The 21480-nt window shown below is 38.0% G+C and overlaps 1 protein-coding gene across 2 annotated transcripts; it reads right to left on the bottom strand.

Annotated features, from left to right (window-relative positions):
* LOC109827131 (ABC transporter G family member 39-like) lies at positions 2-18490 on the bottom strand. Of its 2 annotated transcripts, XM_020394103.1 has the most exons (23): positions 17987-18485; positions 17671-17880; positions 17501-17585; positions 17226-17385; positions 17050-17126; positions 16246-16296; positions 10754-10844; positions 10368-10669; positions 9991-10272; positions 9556-9872; positions 9307-9467; positions 9127-9230; positions 8885-9047; positions 8705-8809; positions 8490-8620; positions 8069-8401; positions 7521-7811; positions 7316-7399; positions 7082-7215; positions 6761-6988; positions 6471-6642; positions 353-607; positions 2-259 (listed from the first exon to the last, which is right to left on the bottom strand). In XM_020394103.1, exons 1-23 carry the CDS (start codon positions 18304-18306, stop codon positions 2-4), a joined length of 4314 nt encoding a protein of 1437 aa, XP_020249692.1. In that variant the 5' UTR covers positions 18307-18485. The 2 variants fall into 2 exon arrangements, with proteins under 2 accessions (XP_020249692.1, XP_020249683.1); XM_020394094.1 differs by having other exon boundaries at positions 10368-10844; positions 17987-18490.

The raw sequence follows: 21480 nt of genomic DNA, 5'->3' as shown, positions 1-21480 counted from the left end.
CTCATCTCCTTTGGAAGTTCAAAAATTTGATACCCAATGCAAACACAAGGGCAAAGAGCACTGGAAATGCGATGACTGCAGCGCTAACCTCACCCAAGAAGTCGTGCTTGTATCCGAAATAACTCTCAAGAAATTCCTTCACTGTTTGTCCGTTATCTAGTTTGGTGGTAACGTCTCCATATTGTGAAGCACACAGGCCATATAAAGTCCAGGAAACTGGGCATGCCCAGAAGTACCATCTCCACCATACTGGTATCCTCTGCATTCCGTCATATGATATCGTTAATTAAACTTAGAAAGTGTACAAAAGAAGGAAGGTTTTTTTTAGGAGGATTGAGTTTTGGAAACTTACAGGTCGAGGAACAATGAAGCCTGCAAAGAGATTCCATATAGAATAGAATGCAGCGGCGACAATTGCAGCGATGTCCGAGTTAGGGGTAAGAGCAACCGCCATCATCCCATAGTAGGTGAAGTATAGGAAAGTCCAGAATGTGAAGAATGTATACCACAAGAATTTGGTCGCAGTCCAGTCAAAGTCTATCATTGCATAGACTAGGACACAATAGAGTACAGCCTGGAAGAGAGCATATGGAATCTCAACGGCGACCTGAAAGCAAAGAGATTTGGTTAATAACTAAAAAGCAGGATATGATTGGTGGATTCTAGTGTGATTTGTACCAGTGGTCCTGTTGATAATAGTGTATTGTAGTGGGTTTTAGTCCCACATTGCTTGGGAGAACAAACCTAACACTCCTCTACTTGTATAAATATATGTGCACACTCAATATTCAATTCAAGGGAAATTTACCCAAGATTCTCTCTCTCTCTCTTACTTTAACATGGTATCAGAGCTAGGGCTATTTCCCTTTCAATAAAATTTTTAACGCTTTTGCGTTCTTTTGCCAAATCTTGGCCTTATTGCTTTGCAGCCGTTTAATGTTTTATTTTTTTTTATTTTTATTTTTAATTATTTGGCGTTCATCTGCCAGATATTTTGGCCTTGTCGTTTTGCGGCCTCTTAACGCGTTTCGCGTTCTCGTCTAACCTTCGGGTTCTATTTTAAACCTTCGGGTTTCATTCTAACCTTCGGGTTCTATTTTAAACCTTCGGGTTTCATTCTAACCTTCGGGTTCTATTTTAAACTTTCGGGTTTCATTCTAACCTTCGGGTTCTATTTTAACGGCATTGTCGTTTCAAGACCGTCTCTCGGTCTCAAATTAACGGCATCGTCGTTTCAAGCCGTCTCTCGGCCTCAAACGAACGACATTAGTAACAGCATCTCGACATCTTAACGTCTCAAGATTGCTGTTATGGCTCCTTCAGAGAAGATTCCCAAACCACCTTTGCCCCTCAATGATCAAAGTGACTGGGCAGGGTGGTCCACCATTGTCACCAATGCCTTGCGTGGCGCTGGTTTGCTTGATCATCTCACCAGTACGGGACCAGTTCCACCGTCCATCAGCACTGTTGCTTCATCCAGTACTATTGCCTCTGGCAGTGGTGATGTCGATCTTCAGACTGCTCGTGCTCTCTATGTCAAGGAGAGTTCAGAGTGGCAATTGCAGGAATTTCGTGTTATGGATTATCTCACTCGCTGTGTTGGCTCTGGTCTCACTGTCGAGATTGGCTCGCTTCCCTCTGCTCAGGCCATGTGGACTCGTCTCACTGAGCGTTTCACTGAGTGCTCGGGTGCACGGGAGGCATATCTTCTGCAACGCATTTCTCTACAACGCAAAGGTAGTTCATCTCTGCAGTCCCATTTTGGACAAATGCAAGCTTTTTGGACAGAGTTACGCTCCATGCTTCCTGGACGTAATTCCACATATGAAGACTGGCTAGCCTGGTACGAACGGCATGAGGTGCATCAATTGTTTCAGTCCCTTCCTGAATATTCAACTATGGCTGATCAACTACTTCACCAGCCTCAATTTCCGACTTTGGCCTCAGTTATGGGAGCTCTCACTGCTTATGAGACCCGGCAGCAGACAGCACGACTCAATTTGTCAACAGACACTCCTACCTCTTCACTCGAGACTGTTTTGTCTGTACCTGTCACTGCTCCTGTTATGAATTATACTTCTCCACAGGCTCCCTCTCCACAGGCTCGATCTAAGCTCTCTTGCAAATATTGTAAGAAGGAAGGACACCGCATTGAGACATGCTTCAAGCTTCATCCTGAGTTACGTTCCTCAGGTACTGGACGTGGTCGGCGACCCCCTCAGTCTCAACCCTCTCGTACACCAGGATTGTTGGCCAATGCTATACCTTCTACTACTTCAGACTCTACTATTCAAGCTATTGAAAGTCTTCGCCGTCAACTTGATGCTTTTCAACATATCACCTCTACATCCGCCGCACAACTCTCTGGTATGCATTTTGCTGGTTCTTCAGCTAATCCTTCAGTCTCTGGTATGAATGATCTCTGGATTTTTGACTCTGGTTGTTCCTTTCATATGACTTGTAATGCCTCACTTTTATCCTCTGTCTTTACTTCATCCTCTCTTCCTCCTATCTACACAGCTGCTGGACAACCATTGTCCATTACTCAGTATGGCTCTATTACCCCACAAAATGATCCATCTGGTCGTCTAACACTTGGTCCCGTCTATGTGGCTCCACAATTGTGCTTGAATTTAATTTCTATTAGCTCTTTATGCATGGCGGGCCTGTTTGTCTCATTTTCTTCTGATACTTGTATTGTGCAGGATCCACAGACGGGCAAGACGGTTGGGGCGGGTCGTAGGAGGCACAAACTGTATTTTCTGGAATATCTTCACCTTCCAGAGTCCATACGTCCACGTTCTCTTGTTGCTTCTCTTTGTTCGTCAAAACCCTCTACCTCGCTTCCTGCCAATTTATGGCATAGACGACTTGGTCATGTGTGTAATAAAAGGCTGGAGAGTCTTATTCAGTCTGGAGTACTTGGTCCTGTATCATCTAGTTCTAGTATTGAGTCATGTGCTGGTTGCAAATTGGCTAAATTCACTGCTTTACCATTTAAAATGAGTACATCTGTATCCACTTCCTTATTTGATTTAGTACATTCTGATATTTGGGGGCCAGCTCCTTTGCCTTCTTCATCTGGCTACTTATATTATGTTAGTTTTATCGACGATTTCTCTCGTTTTACATGGGTTTACCTACTTAAGAATCGCTCTGACGTACTTACTGCTTATCAAGCCTTCACTGCTATGATTTTCACTCAATGGCAATCTCGTATTAAAGTTTTTCGTTCTGATTGTGCCAAAGAGTACCTATCCTCTGCCATGCGCTCTATCATGTCCTCTCATGGGACTATCTTTCAACAGTCATGTCCCTACACTCATGAGCAAAATGGTGTTGCTGAACGCAAACATCGTCATATCCTCGATACTGCCCGATCAATGCTCATTTCTTACTCTGTTCCTCGTCGTTTCTGGGCTGAGGCTATTCTCACCGCGACTCATGCCATTAATATCACTCCATCTAGCTCTCTTTCCGGTGCTACTCCTTATAGTCGTGTTTATACTCATCCTCCCCGTTATGATCTAGTTCGCGTTTTTGGTTGTCGATGTTTTGTTTTTCTGCCATCTCACGAACGTGATAAATTGTCTCCCAGAGCAGTTTCTTGTGTTTATTTAGGAATTAGTTCAGAACATCGAGGTTATCGTTGTTATGATCCCGCAACTCGTCGAGTTCATATATCTCGTCATGTTCAGTTCGAAGAGGATTCTCCATATTATTCTACTTCTGATGACTTTAATTTCCTCCACTCTACCGATCATGCTTCCCCGTCCACTGCATCACCCACTTCTTCACCTCAATTTTCCTTTCGAGATCTCCCTGACATCTCTCCCTCTCCTTCTGTTGACTCTTCCTCACCTGAGTCTTCTCTTACACCATCTAATCCATATCCTGTGGACACAACTCTCACTCCAGAAAATACTGTTGATCTTCATGCACCTGCGCCAGCATCTCCCCCGCCTGAGGTTCCTCTTGCTCTTCGTCGAGGCAAACGCCCACATGTCATGCCTGCCCGGTATGCTTCTGTTACTTCTTATTCACCTATCTTTCATAACTTTCTTGCTGCCATTCATACTATTGTTGAGCCAAAGTCCTTCCAAGAGGCAGTTCAAATTCCAGAGTGGCGACAAGCTATGGCTGAGGAATTTCAAGCATTTCAGCAAACTCATACCTGGGATATTGTTCCCTGTCCTCCTGGGATCTCTCTTGTTGGCAGTAAATGGGTTTATAAGGTCAAGTTTCGTCCTGATGGCACCATTGAACGTCGAAAAGCTCGTTTAGTGGCTAGAGGTTTTACTCAGCAACAAGGTATTGATTATGAGGAGACCTTTGCTCCTGTTGCTCAGATGCCCACTGTGCGTACTCTCCTTGCGGTCGCTGCTGCTCATCGTTGGCCCTTATACCAGATGGATGTCAAAAATGCTTTTCTTCATGGCTCTTTATCAGAGACCGTATATATGCAACCGCCTCCAGGGTCAAATATTCCTCCGGGACATGTATGTCTCCTTCGTCGTGCTGTTTATGGTCTCAAACAGGCACCCCGCGCTTGGTTTGAGTGTTTTCGCGATGTTGTGCTCAAAGCGGGCTTTATAGAAAGTCATCAAGATGCTTCTCTGTTTGTTCGCACTACATCGCGTGGCAGGGTTTTATTACTCATCTATGTAGATGATATGATCATTACAGGTGATGATATGACAGGTATACAATACGCAAAATCTCAGTTGCAACAACAGTTCCACATGAAGGATCTTGGATCTCTTCGGTATTTCCTTGGTCTAGAAATTTCTCAAGGCCCGCGGGGTGTATTACTGTCTCAACAGAAGTATCTCTCAGATATTCTAAATCAAGCTGAGTTAACTGATAATACAACTGTCGATACTCCACTCCAGCAGAATGTCAAACTTTGCTCTACTGACGGTGAGCCTCTATCTGATCCTACCCGATATCGACATCTTGTTGGTCAGTTGGTCTATTTGTGCATCTCTCGACCAGATATCTCTCATGCTGTTGGTATTGTCAGTCAATTTGTTAGTGCCCCACGTTCTGTACACTATGCTGTCTTATTACGGATTCTTCGGTACCTCCGGGGTACTAGCACTCGCTCACTTTTGTTTCCTGCTACATCTAAGTTAGAGCTTTGTGCATATTCTGATGCTGATTGGGCTGGTGATCCAACTACCAGAAAGTCTACCACAGGTTATTGTATATTTCTTGGTGATTCCCTTATTTCCTGGCGAAGTAAGAAACAAGATGTTATTGCTCTTTCCAGTACTGAGGCAGAGTATCGTGCAATGTCCACAACAGCTAAAGAGATTATTCATCTTCGTCGCCTTCTCAGTGATTTCGGTATTTCTGTTACGACTCCTACTCCTCTCTACTGTGATAATAAGAGTGCCATCCAGATTGCTAATAATCCAGTATTTCATGAAAGGACCAAACATATTGAGATCGACGCTCATTTTGTCCGTCACCAAGTTATCAAGGACAAGACAATTCTACTTCCTCATGTTTCATCCGCTGACGAGCTTGCAGATTTCTTCACAAAGGCCTTACCTGTTCATCGGTTCCAGTTTCTTGTACGCAAACTCACTTTGTTTGATCCAACATGAGTTTGAAGGGGGCTGTTGATAATAGTGTATTGTAGTGGGTTTTAGTCCCACATTGCTTGGGAGAACAAACCTCACACTCCTCTACTTGTATAAATATATGTGCACACTCAATATTCAATTCAAGGGAAATTTACCCAAGATTCTCTCTCTCTCTCTTACTTTAACAGGTCCATTTTGTATAAACCTTTTAACTGTGCTAGGATAGGTTGGATCTCTCTTAATAGTCCATTTTATTGTTCTAGGTCTTATGCCAGGCTTCTCTCTTGACTATAGTGGCCGGATGTATCTTCCGGTTACTTCTTGTGTATAAGTTGCAGGCATAGAGAATCATCTTTCAATAAGGAACCAGGTGTAGAGATGGCATACAAAATTCAAAATGAGGACACCACTAACATGTAATCCTTAGAATATATGTATGTGTCACGAATAATTATATGTATTAAAATTGTTATCTATATAAAGTTTGGGAAAATAATATGTTAAATAGATTTTGAAAGATCGGCCATAACATACATATTTTCAAGATTTCAGATGTTTTTTAGTATCAGATACAGACATGCATGAGGTGTTCTAGTGTGGTGGACAGAACAATTATTGCATGAAGAAATGCACACGTTATGACTTGCTATACCAGTAACAGTAACTCGTAAAGGTTGGTATCACCTTGAAAACTCGGTGTAAAGATCTTGTTGTTGTTATTGTTATTGTTATTGTTATTATTATTTTGGGCGGGACTGGGGAGTTTCAATTTGATCTCATTCTTTAGAGACAATTTTGATAAGAAAAAGGACACATTGATAATGGCGGTGATGAGGCACAATAGTTTCCTCGGGCTGGTGAATGACATTAGTAATTTACCTGTGCAAATGCATATGGTATTGGTGAGTACATTCCTGCAGCCTTTTCTCGATAGAACACCGTTCGCTCAACATCGACAATCGGCTGTACGGTCTGAGAATTCTGTACCCCGATGAACATAACCGCAGAATATATTGAACCCAAGGCATTGAAGAGATCCTGCTTTTTGCTCCTGTAAAGTATTATGGATATATACATTAGTATCACGGGATCGAGTTTCTAAAGCAGACATGAAAATGATGGTTGACATATAATATGAAAATTCGACAAAAATATCATTATCGACATACGTCTTGGATCCAAGTTTCCAGAAGATTGTCCCAAATATAAACGCAATTATTGTTGTGAAGAACATCCTGATTGCAGTGTATGATGGATTGCGCCAATAAGATTTATACTGTTTCCAGAAACAAGCGATGCATTGCATGAAGAAGGATTGTGAAAATTTTGTGGGGAAATATAGATCCTTTGAACCAGGTGGAGGATTGCTCAATTCACTAATCAAAGCCTTGTTCCTTCTGCAAAAATCACCATAAGTGTTTTTCTATTGGTTAGTCAATGGAATCATGAATATGGGGAATCAATGTCTGATAAATTTTGAATTTAGATACCTGAATAAATCTGAGTTTTTGTACACTTCAGTGAAATTGACTCCCAAAATTTCTTCTTGTGCCGCGGTAGTGACCTCCAACATCCATGTTGCAGGATTGTATCCGTCTTTAATCTTGCTAACTCCATTGACGGACTGAAAACAGAAAAAGTTCACTTTATTGACATTCATATCTTACTTGAAAATAGAGTAACTAGAAAATGGACAGAAATGAGTGTATTCTGTTACACGTTACCTCAAAATAACTGATTAGATCACATGAGTTGTGCCCGAGTGGTCCTACATAAATCTCTTCTCCACCTCTTTTCATGAGGAAGAGCTGCAAATTTGTTAAAGCCCATCAGCAAGTGAAATCAGTATAATCAGAAAGTAATACATCATATATCAATTCCATATAGGCAAAAAAAAAAAAAAAACCTTCTTTCTATTTTATATTTTACCTCATCAAATGCTTCAAAAATGTCGATGCTAGGTTGGTGAATCGTGCACACAACTGTTCTTCCTGTATCGACTGTGTTCCTCACTGTTCTCATCACAATGGCTGCTGCCCTGGCATCAAGTCCAGAGGTCGGCTCGTCCATAAAAATTATCGAAGGGTTGGCAACAAGCTCCACGGCAATTGTGAGACGCTTACGTTGTTCAGTTGACAACCCACTCACACCGGGCAATCCAACTAATGCATCCTTCAGGGGAGTCAATTCAACCAGTTCCATAACCTCCTCAATGAACATCTAAAACCATCATATTGAGCCATCATCAGTACATGATTAATTGAAAGAAAGAAAAAACAAGGCATGTTAATGACCTAGTATCAGAATCTTAAGAAAGATGTTTGATGCTTGTACTAGTTGTAGCATTGACATCTTGGCATTTGGGTATTGTGTCAATATAAACTTATATTGCATTACAGTCATATATCGTGCATATGCTTATTTTCTATTACCGTCTGTACGCATAAAATGGGCGTGAATAGTTAACAATTACAAACCTTTCCTGTTTTAGAATCGACTTCACTAGGTAATCGAAGCCATGCAGAGTAGACGAGTGACTCATAGACTGTAACATGAGGTGAGTGTATGTCATTCTGTTCACAGTATCCTGATATCCGAGCAAAAGTTTCTTGATTCTTTCGGTATCCAGATATACTAATGTCCCCCTCTATATAACCCCCGGTCTTCCTTCCAGCCAAGACATCCATCAGTGTTGTCTTACCAGCTCCACTGACTCCCATCAGTGCAGTAAGAACTCCGGGCCTGAAAGCGCCACTTATGCCCTTCAATAGCATTAATCTGTCCTCAGGAACACCTTGAGTTTTCATTTCCTGTGAGTTTAAATTCAATTATGACTCTTCAACTCATTGATGGAAAAATAATTGATGAATTTGTTAAAGATTTGAAAGTTGGATTTACCGCTGGCATGTCCACTGAGTATCTGACGTTATCGAAAGTTATTGAGAGGGGTGCAAATGGGAGAACCATTCCTTTCTTCTTGTTTTGATCTTGATCACTTTCTATTTCTGTCCTTGCTCCACCAGTTGTACCTGTAATCATGATAATTCTTACCTTAGCTGGAACGCATACAATAATACACATATGTTGAACAATCAACTAGTTGATTTACTCACTTTCTGATCTATTGTTGTTTCCACGGGATGACTGTTCTCCTGTTCTGTTAGCGACTTTCTCCTCCAAAGTCTCCTCAGACATTACTGCTTGGCTTTCTCCAATGGCTGCAGCAGTGCATATAACAGTTAGGTTTTCGATAATAAATATCGCTTACCATTGTTTCAAGAATGAGGACTCACGGTTGAGATAAGTAAGAGCAGCTGTGTAGAGGACATTAAAGCCCAGAATGTATCCAATCAAAGCACCGGCACCAATCCAATACCAATTTGCTTCTGCAAACAAACCACGGGACTCTATGATTTGGGCTCCCAATGTTTGGTTACTTGCCGTTGTATTGACCACCTACACCATACAAGGAATATTATTAACCTTGGAAATGATTCACAGTTGGCAATGTGTTTAAAGATGTAACCATGCTTACACGATCCCATTTCTTTCCCAGAAACTCATTCACTGCTATGGAGTTTTGTGCATACATCAAGGGTGATGCCCAGTAACCCCAGATCCACCATTTTTTGATGTTCTCTGCAGAAAGAGGATAAAGTTTTAAGTTATAGAGAACTTTGGTCCCTAAAGAGTATCCGTGTCAGTGACTACATACTTCGTGATATAACGAAGCCACCAAGTACAATAAGGACCAGCTGAACAAATGCACCATATGTGTTTGCAACAATCATTGTTCTTCCGACCGACGCAACAACCCTGAAGAGTCCAGAAGCCATCTGACTAATCAATGCAAACAGGAAGAATTGCCTGAAAAATCTGCAGCAAGAAAAAAGATGAGATTTGAGACACTGTTCATTACCGCCTCATCCAGCTTCAAAGTGATTTAATTTAGATGCAACCTCACCTATTGACACTTGGGTCAAAGCCGATAACATAATAAGTCAAGGCAGCATAGACGCCACATTCAATAAATGATATTGGGATTTTCAGGAGCCAAGTAGGTAGTGCATATGCCCATGCTGGAAAGAAGAGAAGATCTCTCTGCTTGTAGAAAACTGGAAGCTTTGCAATGCTCATTGCTATCTCAGCAAGTCCATTGAAAAGATGAGTCATAAGACCAATGAACAATGCACCAAGATAGATAAGTCCATCATTGACATCGTCATGGTGCATCTTTGTACGCAAGAAGACCGTCATCGCAACAAATGAAATCATTACAATCTGAGCACACAGACAAGATAAGAGCATGTAAGTTGTAGAACTGAAAAAGAAAAGAAAAAAGAAAAAAGAAAAAAGGTAAAAAAAAGAAAAGAAAAAGAAGTCCTGATTAAGTACTTACCTGGAACAGTTTGAAGAAGTAAACAAATGAGTTCCTTCTCAGCAGCAAATACTCCCTTGAGAAGCATGCTTTGAAAATATCCCTCTTGCTGGTACCATATCTCGAAGTTGTTAAAGCGGCAGGGTGGTTCTTGCTCTTGTCAAATGGGGTGTTGAGTTCTTCTGCCAATCTTTGGCCAACGTGGAAAGAAAGGAACGCATCTGCAAACTCCTTGACTGGGATAAAATGGTATGGCTCGTCTCTGCGTGCCCAATATTGTTGTTGATCTTTCCTTGATGTCACCTGCAGTTATCCGTTTCAGTTAGTATTTATAAGTTTTTTGGTCTGGTTTTTTTTAAAAAAAAAAGATATTTGCAGACTGGAAATTCAGTACTTACTTCCTGCAAGAAGTCAGCGACACCTTTCCTCTCCGGGCATTTGAAGCCCATCGATTCAAAGAATTCAACAATATGTTCACGAGGACCCTGATACACAACATGACCTTCTGCAAGGAGAACTATGTCGTCAAAGAGGTCATAGGTCTCCGGAGCTGGCTGAAGCAAAGCTATAAGAGCAGTGCCTCCGAGGATGTGAACAGATTGTCTTAGAGAGTTCACAATTTGGTACGTGGTGGAGCTGTCAAGCCCTGTGGATATCTCATCCATGAAGAGTGCTCGTGATGGGCCAACAAGCATTTCACCTATGAAATAGGTATTTTTATATTTAGACGAGCAAATACTTGAAAGAAATACTGAGAAATTGTTATTTGCTTCGATTATTCTACCTGTTGTTACTCTCTTCTTTTGCCCTCCAGAGATACCCCTCAGCATGCTATTTCCCACCATGGTATCAGCACAAATGTCCAATCCTAAGATCTGCAGTTTACAAGGAAGGCAAAATACCGAGAATTAGTTGAGTATAACAATATTAGCCCATATATTCTTTTTATTGGTCCCTATGTCAGATTGTCTTTGAGGATTAGATCCTCATAACGTTTTGTTTTCTGATATCTGTTACTATATGTTTACCTTTAGGGGGTGTTTGGTTGCACAATTTTATAGAAAAGTTTTCTCAAAATGTCTGACAATGACAATTCTGTAATTAAAAATTTCCTGTAGATTTCCGTAAACCGTAAACTGTGTTTGGTTCAAAAAAAATTTACAGAAATGTTTTCTGTAAAGAACAAAAAAGTACCAAAATTTATAGAAATCAATTTCCACTAAAAATGGACGGAAATCATCTAGAAATCTGACCCCACATTAATAATTTTCTATAAAGTCGACACTTTTCTATAAATTTAGGGGTGTTTGGTTTAATTTCTATAAATTATAGAAAATCTTGCTATTTTTTATAAAGTTATGGGTCAGTTTTTTGTTTTCAACCAAACAAGCAAAGTAAAAAAACATAAGAAAATTAGTACTTTTTGACTTCTCAAAACTTTTTCTATAATTTTTTTTAAGAAACACAAGGAAATTATATTTTGGGTGGAAAACATTTCTTATAATTTGTAGAAATTGAGCCAAACACCCCCTTAGACAAAACATTTCTCCTCAAAACCTCCCAGAGATTGACACGTCGGCATCCCTCTTCTCTAATTTAATTACCGTCTGTCTTTAAACTTATCCATCCATCCTTAATAATTTTTAAACCCAACAAAAGTACCGGCCATAAATACTAATAATAATAATTGTAACAACGAAATCTGTGGAGAATCATATTCCATAACAATCTCCACAGTCTTCATTACTTACAATCTCAAAAAAAATTCTCTTAATTTTCTTTCTATTATTTGAATTTTTTCCATTTTCCTTGTACCTATGAAAATATTTCTTTACTAGATTTTTATCCCGATTTCCTTCCATAATTATATAAAATATAATATTTGATAATATCTATATAAATATTTCTTTCCTACATTTTTTCATCTCGATTTCCTTCCATAACTATATAAATATAATAATAATATAAATAATAATAGTATGTGATACGGGTGTATCTTCTTCTCTGCTTCGAGAGCTTAATGATCCTCATGGAAGCTTGAGGATAGACGATTCTCATGATATCTTGAGAATAAGAGCGTGGATGGAGCCGTAGAAGACGACGAAAGAAGTCAGAAGGAGCGAAACGTAGAGAACAGGAAAAAACTGGCAGAACTCTGGCTGGTCGACCGCGGCAACATGCGCGGTCGACCGCCAACCTGCGCGGTCGACCGCCAACCTGCACGGTGCATGGTTTGAGACTGGACTTTATCCGGTCGATCGCACCACATGTCACGGTCATCCACGTCGGGTTCTTGGGCGTTTTAGGACTCCTGATTGACACAACTTCCTGATTTGATTGAGCTTGTTTATTTACAAGTTTGCCATCCACGTTGTAAACTTTATAAATAGAGATTATTTAGGGTTTCTAAACAGAGAAGATTGTTAGAGATGTAGATCTAAGGAGATTAGGTCTAAGAGAGATCAATTTTGATCTAGAGAAGAATCAGAAATAAGAGAAAGATATAAGAGGTGAGATTCTAATCAAGAGATTAGAGTTTAGAGAGAATTAAAAGATTATTCTTGATTCTAGAGAGATTGTGAGAGAGAGGGATTTGTAATCTATTATTCTCATAATCTAGAGAATGTATTTTTCTTCGCCTAAAACTGAATTGTTCTTGTGTTTTTCTATCGTCTTCTTCACAACCCACTCTTGATAATTTCGCGATCAAGGGTGTTCGTCCGGCGACTCGTATCAAGTTGGTATCAGAACGATTAGATTCTGTGAAGGGGGATCCTGTGTATGGTCCTTACTCGATCGTAATACAAAAAGTTTGGCGAGATCATTATTTCTTTAGAAGGAGTCCAGGGATTAAGGAAGAAGAAGATGACTGAAGGCAAAAAAGATGGAGGGGCTCGAGAGTTTCCTTAGCTGAAGTTCTAACTTGAACGAGACTTTAAGTTCCTAAAGAGTGGAGCCATGATACGAGTGTATCTTCTTCTCTGCTTCGGGAACTTAATGATCTTCATGGGAGCTTAATGATAGACGATTCTAATGATATCTTGGGAATAGAAGCGTGGATGGAGCCGTAGAAGGCGACGAAAAAAGTCAGAAGGAGCGAAACGCAGAGAAAAGAAAAAAATTAGCAAAACTCTGACCGGTTGACAGCGACAACATGCGCGGTCGACCGCCAACCTATACGGTGCAGGGTTTGAGACTGGACTCTATCCGGTCGACCGCGCCACATGCCGCGGTCGACCGCGTTGGGTTCCTGGGCGTTTTAGGACTCCTGATTGACACAGCTTCCTGATTTGATTGAGCTTGTTTATTTATAAGTTTGTCATCCACGTTGTAAACTCTATAAATAGAGATTGTTTAAAAACAGAGGAGATTGTTAGAGATATAGATCTAAGGAGATTAGGTCTAAGAAAGATCAGTTTTGATCTAGAGAAGAATCAGAAATCAGAGAAAAAGATAAGAGGTGAGATTCTGATCAAGAGATTATGGTTTAGAGAGAATTGAGAGATTGTTCTTGATTTTAGAGAGATTGTGAGAGAGAGGGATTTGTAATCTATTATTTTCATAATCTAGATAAAATATTTTTCTTTGCCTAAAACTGAATTGTTCTTGTGTTTTTCTATCGTCTTCATCACAACTGATAATTCCACGATCAAGGGTGCTCATCCGACAACTCGTATCAGTATGAGATAAATTTGAATTCAAACTAAACGAGGGAAAGGGGAATATTCGGTAATTTCATCTTTTTGGTAAGATTTTTTGGCTATAGATGAACCTTATTTAACCTCTACTTAATCTCTTTGTGTAGGAAATTACAATATACAAAAGTTTGCTTTCGGCGACAATTTTTTTGAAGTTATTCTTTGGTTGCATGATTATTTATCTTTCTTTGATTTTTAGCTATTTTTAAAGTTATATTAGATTTAAACTATGGTTATTTGAATAAATAACCTTTAATTCAAGATCAAAGATTTTTATAATTCCAAGTAATGTCTTGGAAATTGCTTTGATTATATTGTAATTTATTTTTAAAGTGCTATTTGATTTCAACTATGGTTATCTGAATAAACATGCTCTACTTCGAGATCAAATAGACACTGAGATAGTGAATTACACATGTATGCTTTTGCGTTTTTGTAATTTTATTTTATTATCATACTGTAAATTAAGATTCTTAATTTGAACTCATATTGAAACTCTCATTCTCTTTAACTTTGTTTTAAACTATTTTTAAATTTGAGTGAAGTTGATCTAGATGTGTTGCATGAAATTTTCTTTTCTTTTGGTTTTAGATAATTTTTAAAATTTACTTACATTAAAACTATTATTATCATATTAAACCTCAAATTTTAAGGTACTATATTCATTGGTTATTTTATATTATTTTGTGTTTTTAGTTATATTTTTTGGTTTAAATCTCTTCAATTATTGCTTGCTGATTTATAAAACTTAAAATTGGCCCACCGAAAAAAAATATTTTATACTTTATATTTTTCTAAATTTTTAATTATATTTTTTTGGTTTAAATTATTTTAATTATTGTTGCCTAATTTCTAAAACTTAAAAAGTTTAACTAGGACATGATTAACTTGAGTTTTGTTTATGAGCTTGATTCAAAAGCTATAATTTGAAAATAGAAATAATTAAAAAATATAAAAATATAACATAATTATTACGGTATAATAATATTCAGTTATTCATCTATTTTTTTGATTTAAATCTTTTCAATTATTGCTACCTGATTTTTAAAACTTAAAAGTTTAAATATGACATGATTTAACTTAAGTTTTGATTACGAACACGATTCAAAAGCTATAGTTTGAAAATAGAATAGATGGAGTAACACAATATTATTATACCGAAAAAATTAAGATTTGGGGTATGATGTAGTCAACATAAAGCTTGAGGGTTAAAGTTAAAAAAAGGTAATATTTTGGGGCGTTAAAGTGTAACTATTTATTTTTGTACTCAATTTCTATATTTATTATTTTTACAAACTATATAGAACATATTATTTGTAGAATTAATAAGTGCAGTATAAATATTATTAACTAATATCCTATTAACTAAAATTCTTAAAGATATCCTTTCTAAAAATTTTATCTTTAGATATATAGAAACTAACTATCAAAATATCTTATTAGATCTTTATATATACGAAAAATCTTATCTTTATACATGGAAAATATTATTAATTTTATAAAAAAAATATTATTAGCTACAGAAATTAACTACTGAAATATCCTAGTACATCTTTATATATACGTAAAATCTTATGGCCATATACGGAAAATATCATTAATTTTATATAAAAAAACTAAAACTCTTAAAAATATGCTTTCCAAATTTTTTATCTTTAAATATACTGAAATTAACTATGGAAATATCTTTATATATAAAAAAAAGCTTATCTTTATATATGGAAAATATTACTACTTTTATACAAAAAGTATTATTAACGACAGAAATTAACTAATGATATATCTTAGTACATCTTTATGTATACAAAAAATATTATTTTTAGATAAAAAATATTGTTAATTTTACGCAAAAAAATATTATTAGCCAATATCTTACTGTTATTGACTACAATTTTTGAAAATATCCATTCCGAAAAATTTATCTTTAGATATATGGAAATATCTCCCTATATCTTTATATATACGAAAAATCTTATCTTTATATATAAAAATTATTGTTAACTTTATATGGAAAATATTATTAACTAATATCTTATTAATTAAAATTCTTATAACTAATCTATTGTGGAGAATTTTTACAAACTTGAGCGACATGTTGCAAATATCATCCAACCATCCACCAAAATCTAAATCATTTTAAGGGCGACACATGGAAAACCTCATCGATTTAAAAATTTAAATGAAGATTTAGAATTTAGAAAATTACATAAATATTCCAACCAACCATTTAACTGATAAATAACAAATTTAGATTTCTTATTATAAAAAATCATTGAATAATGATAAGTACCATATTGTTTTATAAAGTTGAGATATCGAAATAGGGAGGTATGAGATGAAATTAGAAGGGGATAAAATAGTATACAATAGGTTTTGGAAGAGATAAGTGCATTTTCGGTGTGTTACTTAGAGTAAGATAGCGAAACATGGAGTTTTGACCATGCTCAGCACGGGAGAAAAATACTAGTTGCAATTTAAGTGTTAACAATTGTTGATATTCATGAAAATAAAGTTGTTTGCTTCCGAATTTCGATATGTTGTGGGCAAGAAAAAAAAGTCCATATGATCCGAAATATACCTTCAGAATGTAGTCTGTGACTACAATTTCCTGTCCTTCCAGCGAAGTAGCCTGCAGAATCAGGGGGGAACAAATTAAGATTAAGCTCATGAACTATGTGACTCAAAATGTACATGTTTCTCTATTTTCTCATAATTGTCAGAATACAAGTTGTTCCAGAATATCAGCAGATATGCTTATTATGTGTATATATCAGTTTGTTTACAGATAACTATTACCTTTTCAGGTGAAAAGAGTACTTTATATCTGTGATATTCTGCTGATGAACCTCATTTATTGTATCAGATAAATTGATGTGTACAGAGAAATGGTACTATTTTTCTAGGAGGATCCAAGCTTAAACTTATCTTTTCCAGGTTTCCTTTTCCAACATGCTTTATTGACGTTAAAGAATTACTGTTTACATCTTTCTCCGTCTCTGTTTTCTGGGGCTGCTCTTATCATCTTATCCTTTATTTATTTATTTATCTTTTGCTGTCTTTCAGAAATTTCTGCCGCTGGTTTATTGTAAAAGACTTCCTTTTTAACGGACGGACTTAAGAAATTTTTTCTGTTGTTTTTTCCCCCGGAAATACAGAGTATTCTACCATAGTTCTGTTCAGTTAATTATTTGTTTTTCAATTATTTACTTTCTTGTGCTCTGATTTGAATTTCATACAGTGAGATAAGTAGTGTCATCTATGTGAATTTCCATTTCTTTTGCCTCTTTTTCCTGGGTACTTATTCTATACTAATAATATACTGACGACACCTCCATCTATATTTCTTTTATAAAGGGGAATTCTGCAGTTTTAGTGAGCGTACCTTCATGAACATATCGATATCAGGGTCTGGCTTGATATTTGCCGCTTTTTCCCTCCTCGACAGCTCAGTCAACATTTCTGCACGCAGTTCATCACAAAATGACATCCTGACTCCCGCTTTCCAGGGAAAAAAAATAAAAACAGAGTATTCGACTCCGCGGTTACTCAAAAACGTACCGTAGCGAGTCCCGACCCCCTGACATTTGGCGGAGAAAGCCAAAGTCTCTCTGACGGTCATCTCTCCGATGTGCAGGTCGTGCTGACTTATGTAAGCCGACGTCCTCTGAGGCACGAACTCGTTCATCCCATGCCCATTGTAAGTAACTCTCCCAGAAACCTGATTTTGATAAGAAAGATGTCAATAATTGTCGAAACGTTTGAGGGTTTTTTTTTTGCCTCCCTCCTGAAAATGATGAGATATTCAGTTTTTTTCACCCCTGGAACTGGCTTACGTTCAGGTCTGGATTCAGTTTTCCCGCCAAAGCCAGAAGCAGAGTAGTCTTTCCAGAGCCAGGAGGCCCTAAAAGCAAGGTCATCCTGGGAAAAGAGCACGAGTTCAGGTTCGACAGCATAACATATATGTGATCATATGTTTTCACGTATTTTTGATTCCTTTTTTTACCTGCCGGGCTTGATGATTCCGCTGATGCCGTGCAGGATCGCTATCGGCCTCTTTCGACTCGGAAGAACATGCAGAGTATTAAGCAGCCCCTCGATGTTGTTCGTGAAGAAATTGAGCGCGTTAGGAACTCCTCTGTCTCCAACATAAGCTTCTGCCCCGATGTCCAAGTTCTCGAACCTCACCTCGATCGTTGGGTTCTCGATCCCAACCCTTCAAGGAAACAAGCAACAAAAACTCAAATCCACAACTGAAACTAAGAAGCACAGGGCTCCGGCGAACGTCATTAGGGAAATAAAAAAAATAAAATTTTTTTTACCTGTCCAATCGATTCTTGAGCTTGAGCAGGAACCTCTCGTTATCCTCCTCGGCAACCCGGACGAGCCTCTCCATGAGCTTCTTCTTCTCCCCGACACCCAGCTCCCCGACGTCGATCTCCCTCCCTTGGCCCGTCGACCCTGTGAGGATCCCCTTCCGAACTCGGTCGTACGTGGGCAGCTTCTCAAGAGCTGCCCACTTGAGGGCCTCCTCGTCGTCCTCGTCCCTCGACGACCGAGAGAACACATCGCTGCGGGCGCTGGTGCTCCGCCACGCCGAGCCGCTCCTTATCACGCTGGCGACGATGCCGTTCCCTTCCATCGACGAGAACCTTCCAGGTCGGCAATGAATGAAAATTCAGAGTGTTGATTTTGGAGGGGTCGCAGTTGAGCAGAGAATGTGAGGGTTTGAAAGTGTTGGAGAGAGGAGCACGGGATTATATAGAGGTTTTGAATTGGGAGTACTATAATGCGAGAGCCTAGGCTTCTTCTTCTTCTTCTTCTTTTTTTTTGGTCCTCCGTATATTTTATTAACGTCATAGCTCAGAATTTTCCAAGCATCGTAGCACCAGCCTAGATTTGATTATTATCTTGGACTATCGGGACATCCAGAAGGCCTTGACTTGACCTATTTATTTCGTCCTTCGTTTCTCTGTCCTTTTGCCATGCTGGGGACTAAATTCTTGCTTAATTTTATATTACGCCTCTATTACTTTATATTTCAAGTCTGCACCCTCAAATCTAATCAGTTGTGTTTCAAATAAGACATTGCGATTAAATTTAACTATTGGCAATCAACTTCTACTGTTATTTAAAACCATACACAAAATTGGGATTGTAAGTTAGAAATACATATGACGATCTGGGGACATAATATAAAATTTAACAAAAATTTAGGGTGTAATATGACAACTTAATTGACTCAGGGATATTAAATTAGTATTTGAAGATCTAGGGACCTAATCTAAAATTAAGGAAAAATTTAAGGTGCAATATGACAAAAATCCCAGCATGCAAGCCTGAGAAGATAGTAGTTAGAGGGTGTTTGGGGAGGCTTGTTTTTTCAGTCAAACTAGCTTTTAAGGTAACTTTTTAATTTGTAGCTGTTTGGTAAAATGCCAAATAAGATATCTTATAAGTCCCATTTTAAAAAGCTAGTATATCACAACTTTTGAAAAACTAGCTTATAAGCTCATCTAATAAAGCTCGGTTTGACCAAACAAATTACTATTTTACTCAGACAATTTTTATAGTATTTTTATCAGAAAAACGATTAAAAGCTAGCATATAACTTATAAGCTTCAAAAAACAAGTTTTTCCATACACCCTCTTAGCAGCCCAAAATATCTGAAGGAGAGCCCAAAATATCTTAAGTTCTAGAATTAATAGAAGATATGCAAATGTTGATAGGTTTTTCTTTAATTTATTAAAGAAACTTCAAATCTCTTTTGCTGCATGCTCGCCAAACCACAATTTTGATGTCAATTTACCAAAGCTAAAGAAAGCAATAGTCTACCCGATGCTCACGAAGATTAGTACTAGGCCTTGAATCTTGAGTGAGGAAGAAGAAGGAAAGAGGAGGAGGATGAATAATCAAATATGACATTGGGATACCACGATGTTTTTCTTATTTTCATGGTGTTTTTATTAAAAAGTAAACACAATGTATTTGAAACCATGTTATTTTTTAAGCTAAAATATCCTCAAGCTAAGAACAAAATACTTATTTCATATCATCTAGAAGGTGATGTTCTGATTTTGAGTTTGAGAGGGTGTTAATATATTAACAAATAATAACAAAATAGAAATATATTAATACAAAAATACTGTAACATAATTTATTATAAATAAAGACATTGTTGATATCAGATATCACACAGTCAGTTGAAGTAGCAGAGTTGCTGGATCGTCGAGAGGTTGAACTGTCGAGAGGGGGCCGTTTTCCTTCTTCGATTTTATGCCTGGTTCTCAAAGCTCGGGGTGGGCGGATCACCTACACACATAAGAATCGTAGGAGTACGGGGCTTGTTTCCCCTATGGTACCTCTGACGGTCAAGTCACCTGGTGGACTTGGGTGAGGTGAAGGAAGAACGATGTGTTCTTCTAATATGTGTCTAGAGAGCTTTCAGGTAGTATGAGAATCTAACCTCTTTTCATGACGAATAGCGTATTTATTTATAGAGGTCGCAAAGGGCAGAATAGGCATTTAGGGAGAATGCGGTTTATGATGATGGCGAGGGGTGAGCTGGAGGCTGAGTCACCCTCTGCCTGATACGTGTCGATTGGTGAGTGATGAGAGGTCACTTCAGTGACATGGGGAATCAGCAGCCGTCGAGGTATGTCGGCGAGTGACTTGGGGTCACTTCTGTGGTATGGGGACTCTGCAGCCGTCGAGGCTTATCAATGGGCGATGTGGCGTCATAATGATGATGATAAATGGTAAAATAATGCTGAGAAGTAATATTCTGAGTCGCCCTCAGGGGAAGTGTCGGCTGATTACTGAGTAGCAATCTTTTGCTCGACTGAGTAAGCCTTTCGAGTCGTCTTCGGGGAATGAAGCCGGCTCGACTGAGTCTCGGCCTTGGGATATCATATTTGTAAGAAACATCTTTCATAATAAAAAAATAATATAGTAATAATATAATAATGATATATTATAAAGCATATATCAAATAATAAATTTAATATGACATATTATATTTTAAAATAATTTATTAATAATAAAATAATATATTGGTAATATATTAATTTATTAATAATATACTAGTAATAATATTATATAATATTATTAATCATATCTCCTTTGATACATAATTGTTGAGCTAATCAGTGAATAATGATGGCCTTGGAGGAATTTAGCATCACTTTATCTCCTTTGATGGCTGACTGTGACCATAGGCAAAGATTCCTGCACACAGTGACATTGTTAGAGGACTTGAGTTGGGTTCTCCGATGGATCCTCATATGCTCAAGTCAATTACAAATTAAGTGGTTTAAAAATAACTGAATTTAGTTTGAGGGTATCTCTAATCATACCTTCATGTAGAAGAAATGACCCCTATTTATAGAAATCTGCGGGGGACTATTTGGTAATTTGATCAGATTAGTGCGGGCGGTTGATCAGATGGTGTTTGACACGTATCAGTCGCAGAGCAAGCGAGTCATCCTTGCGTTTAATGTGATAGCGACGAGGAGGTTGAAGTGCTAGCGTTGTCCGAGAAATCATTAAGACTCTAGCGAGGGAGTCATAATGACCCTGGTCATGCATTAAATGCGATGATGACTGGGCTACGTAGCTAGGTGTGGTGAAGCTTATAGGTCAATTTATTTTTCCAGACATTCTGCAGTGAAGTCAAGGGAAAGATGTTATTTGTCTCGGGATTTTCGATTCTTGAGCAGATCCCGTCTTAGAAGCGCTATTCTTCTTGGGTTCGGGTCGAGGGTCCGATGTGAAGACACTTTTTGTCTCAGATCTATCTCTAAAAATAAGTTGGCT

The sequence above is a fragment of the Asparagus officinalis genome, chromosome 1 (genome assembly GCF_001876935.1).
Source record: "Asparagus officinalis chromosome 1, Aspof.V1, whole genome shotgun sequence".
Classification (NCBI taxonomy): Eukaryota; Viridiplantae; Streptophyta; class Magnoliopsida; order Asparagales; family Asparagaceae; genus Asparagus; species Asparagus officinalis.
Note: the sequence above shows the minus strand (reverse complement) of the source record. Positions and strands in the feature narration are given on the sequence as shown.

Excerpts from the sequence above, each read along its gene's own strand:
- LOC109827131 (XM_020394094.1), bottom strand. The coding sequence starts at position 18,306 with ATGGAAGGGAACGGCATCGTCGCCAGCGTGATAAGGAGCGGCTCGGCG. Across the intron at positions 17,127-17,225 it reads GGGGGTCGGGACTCGCTACG|AAATGTTGACTGAGCTGTCG; the intron begins GTACGTTTTTGA and ends AACTGCGTGCAG. Across the intron at positions 10,273-10,367 it reads TCGCTGACTTCTTGCAGGAA|GTGACATCAAGGAAAGATCA; the intron begins GTAAGTACTGAA and ends GGATAACTGCAG.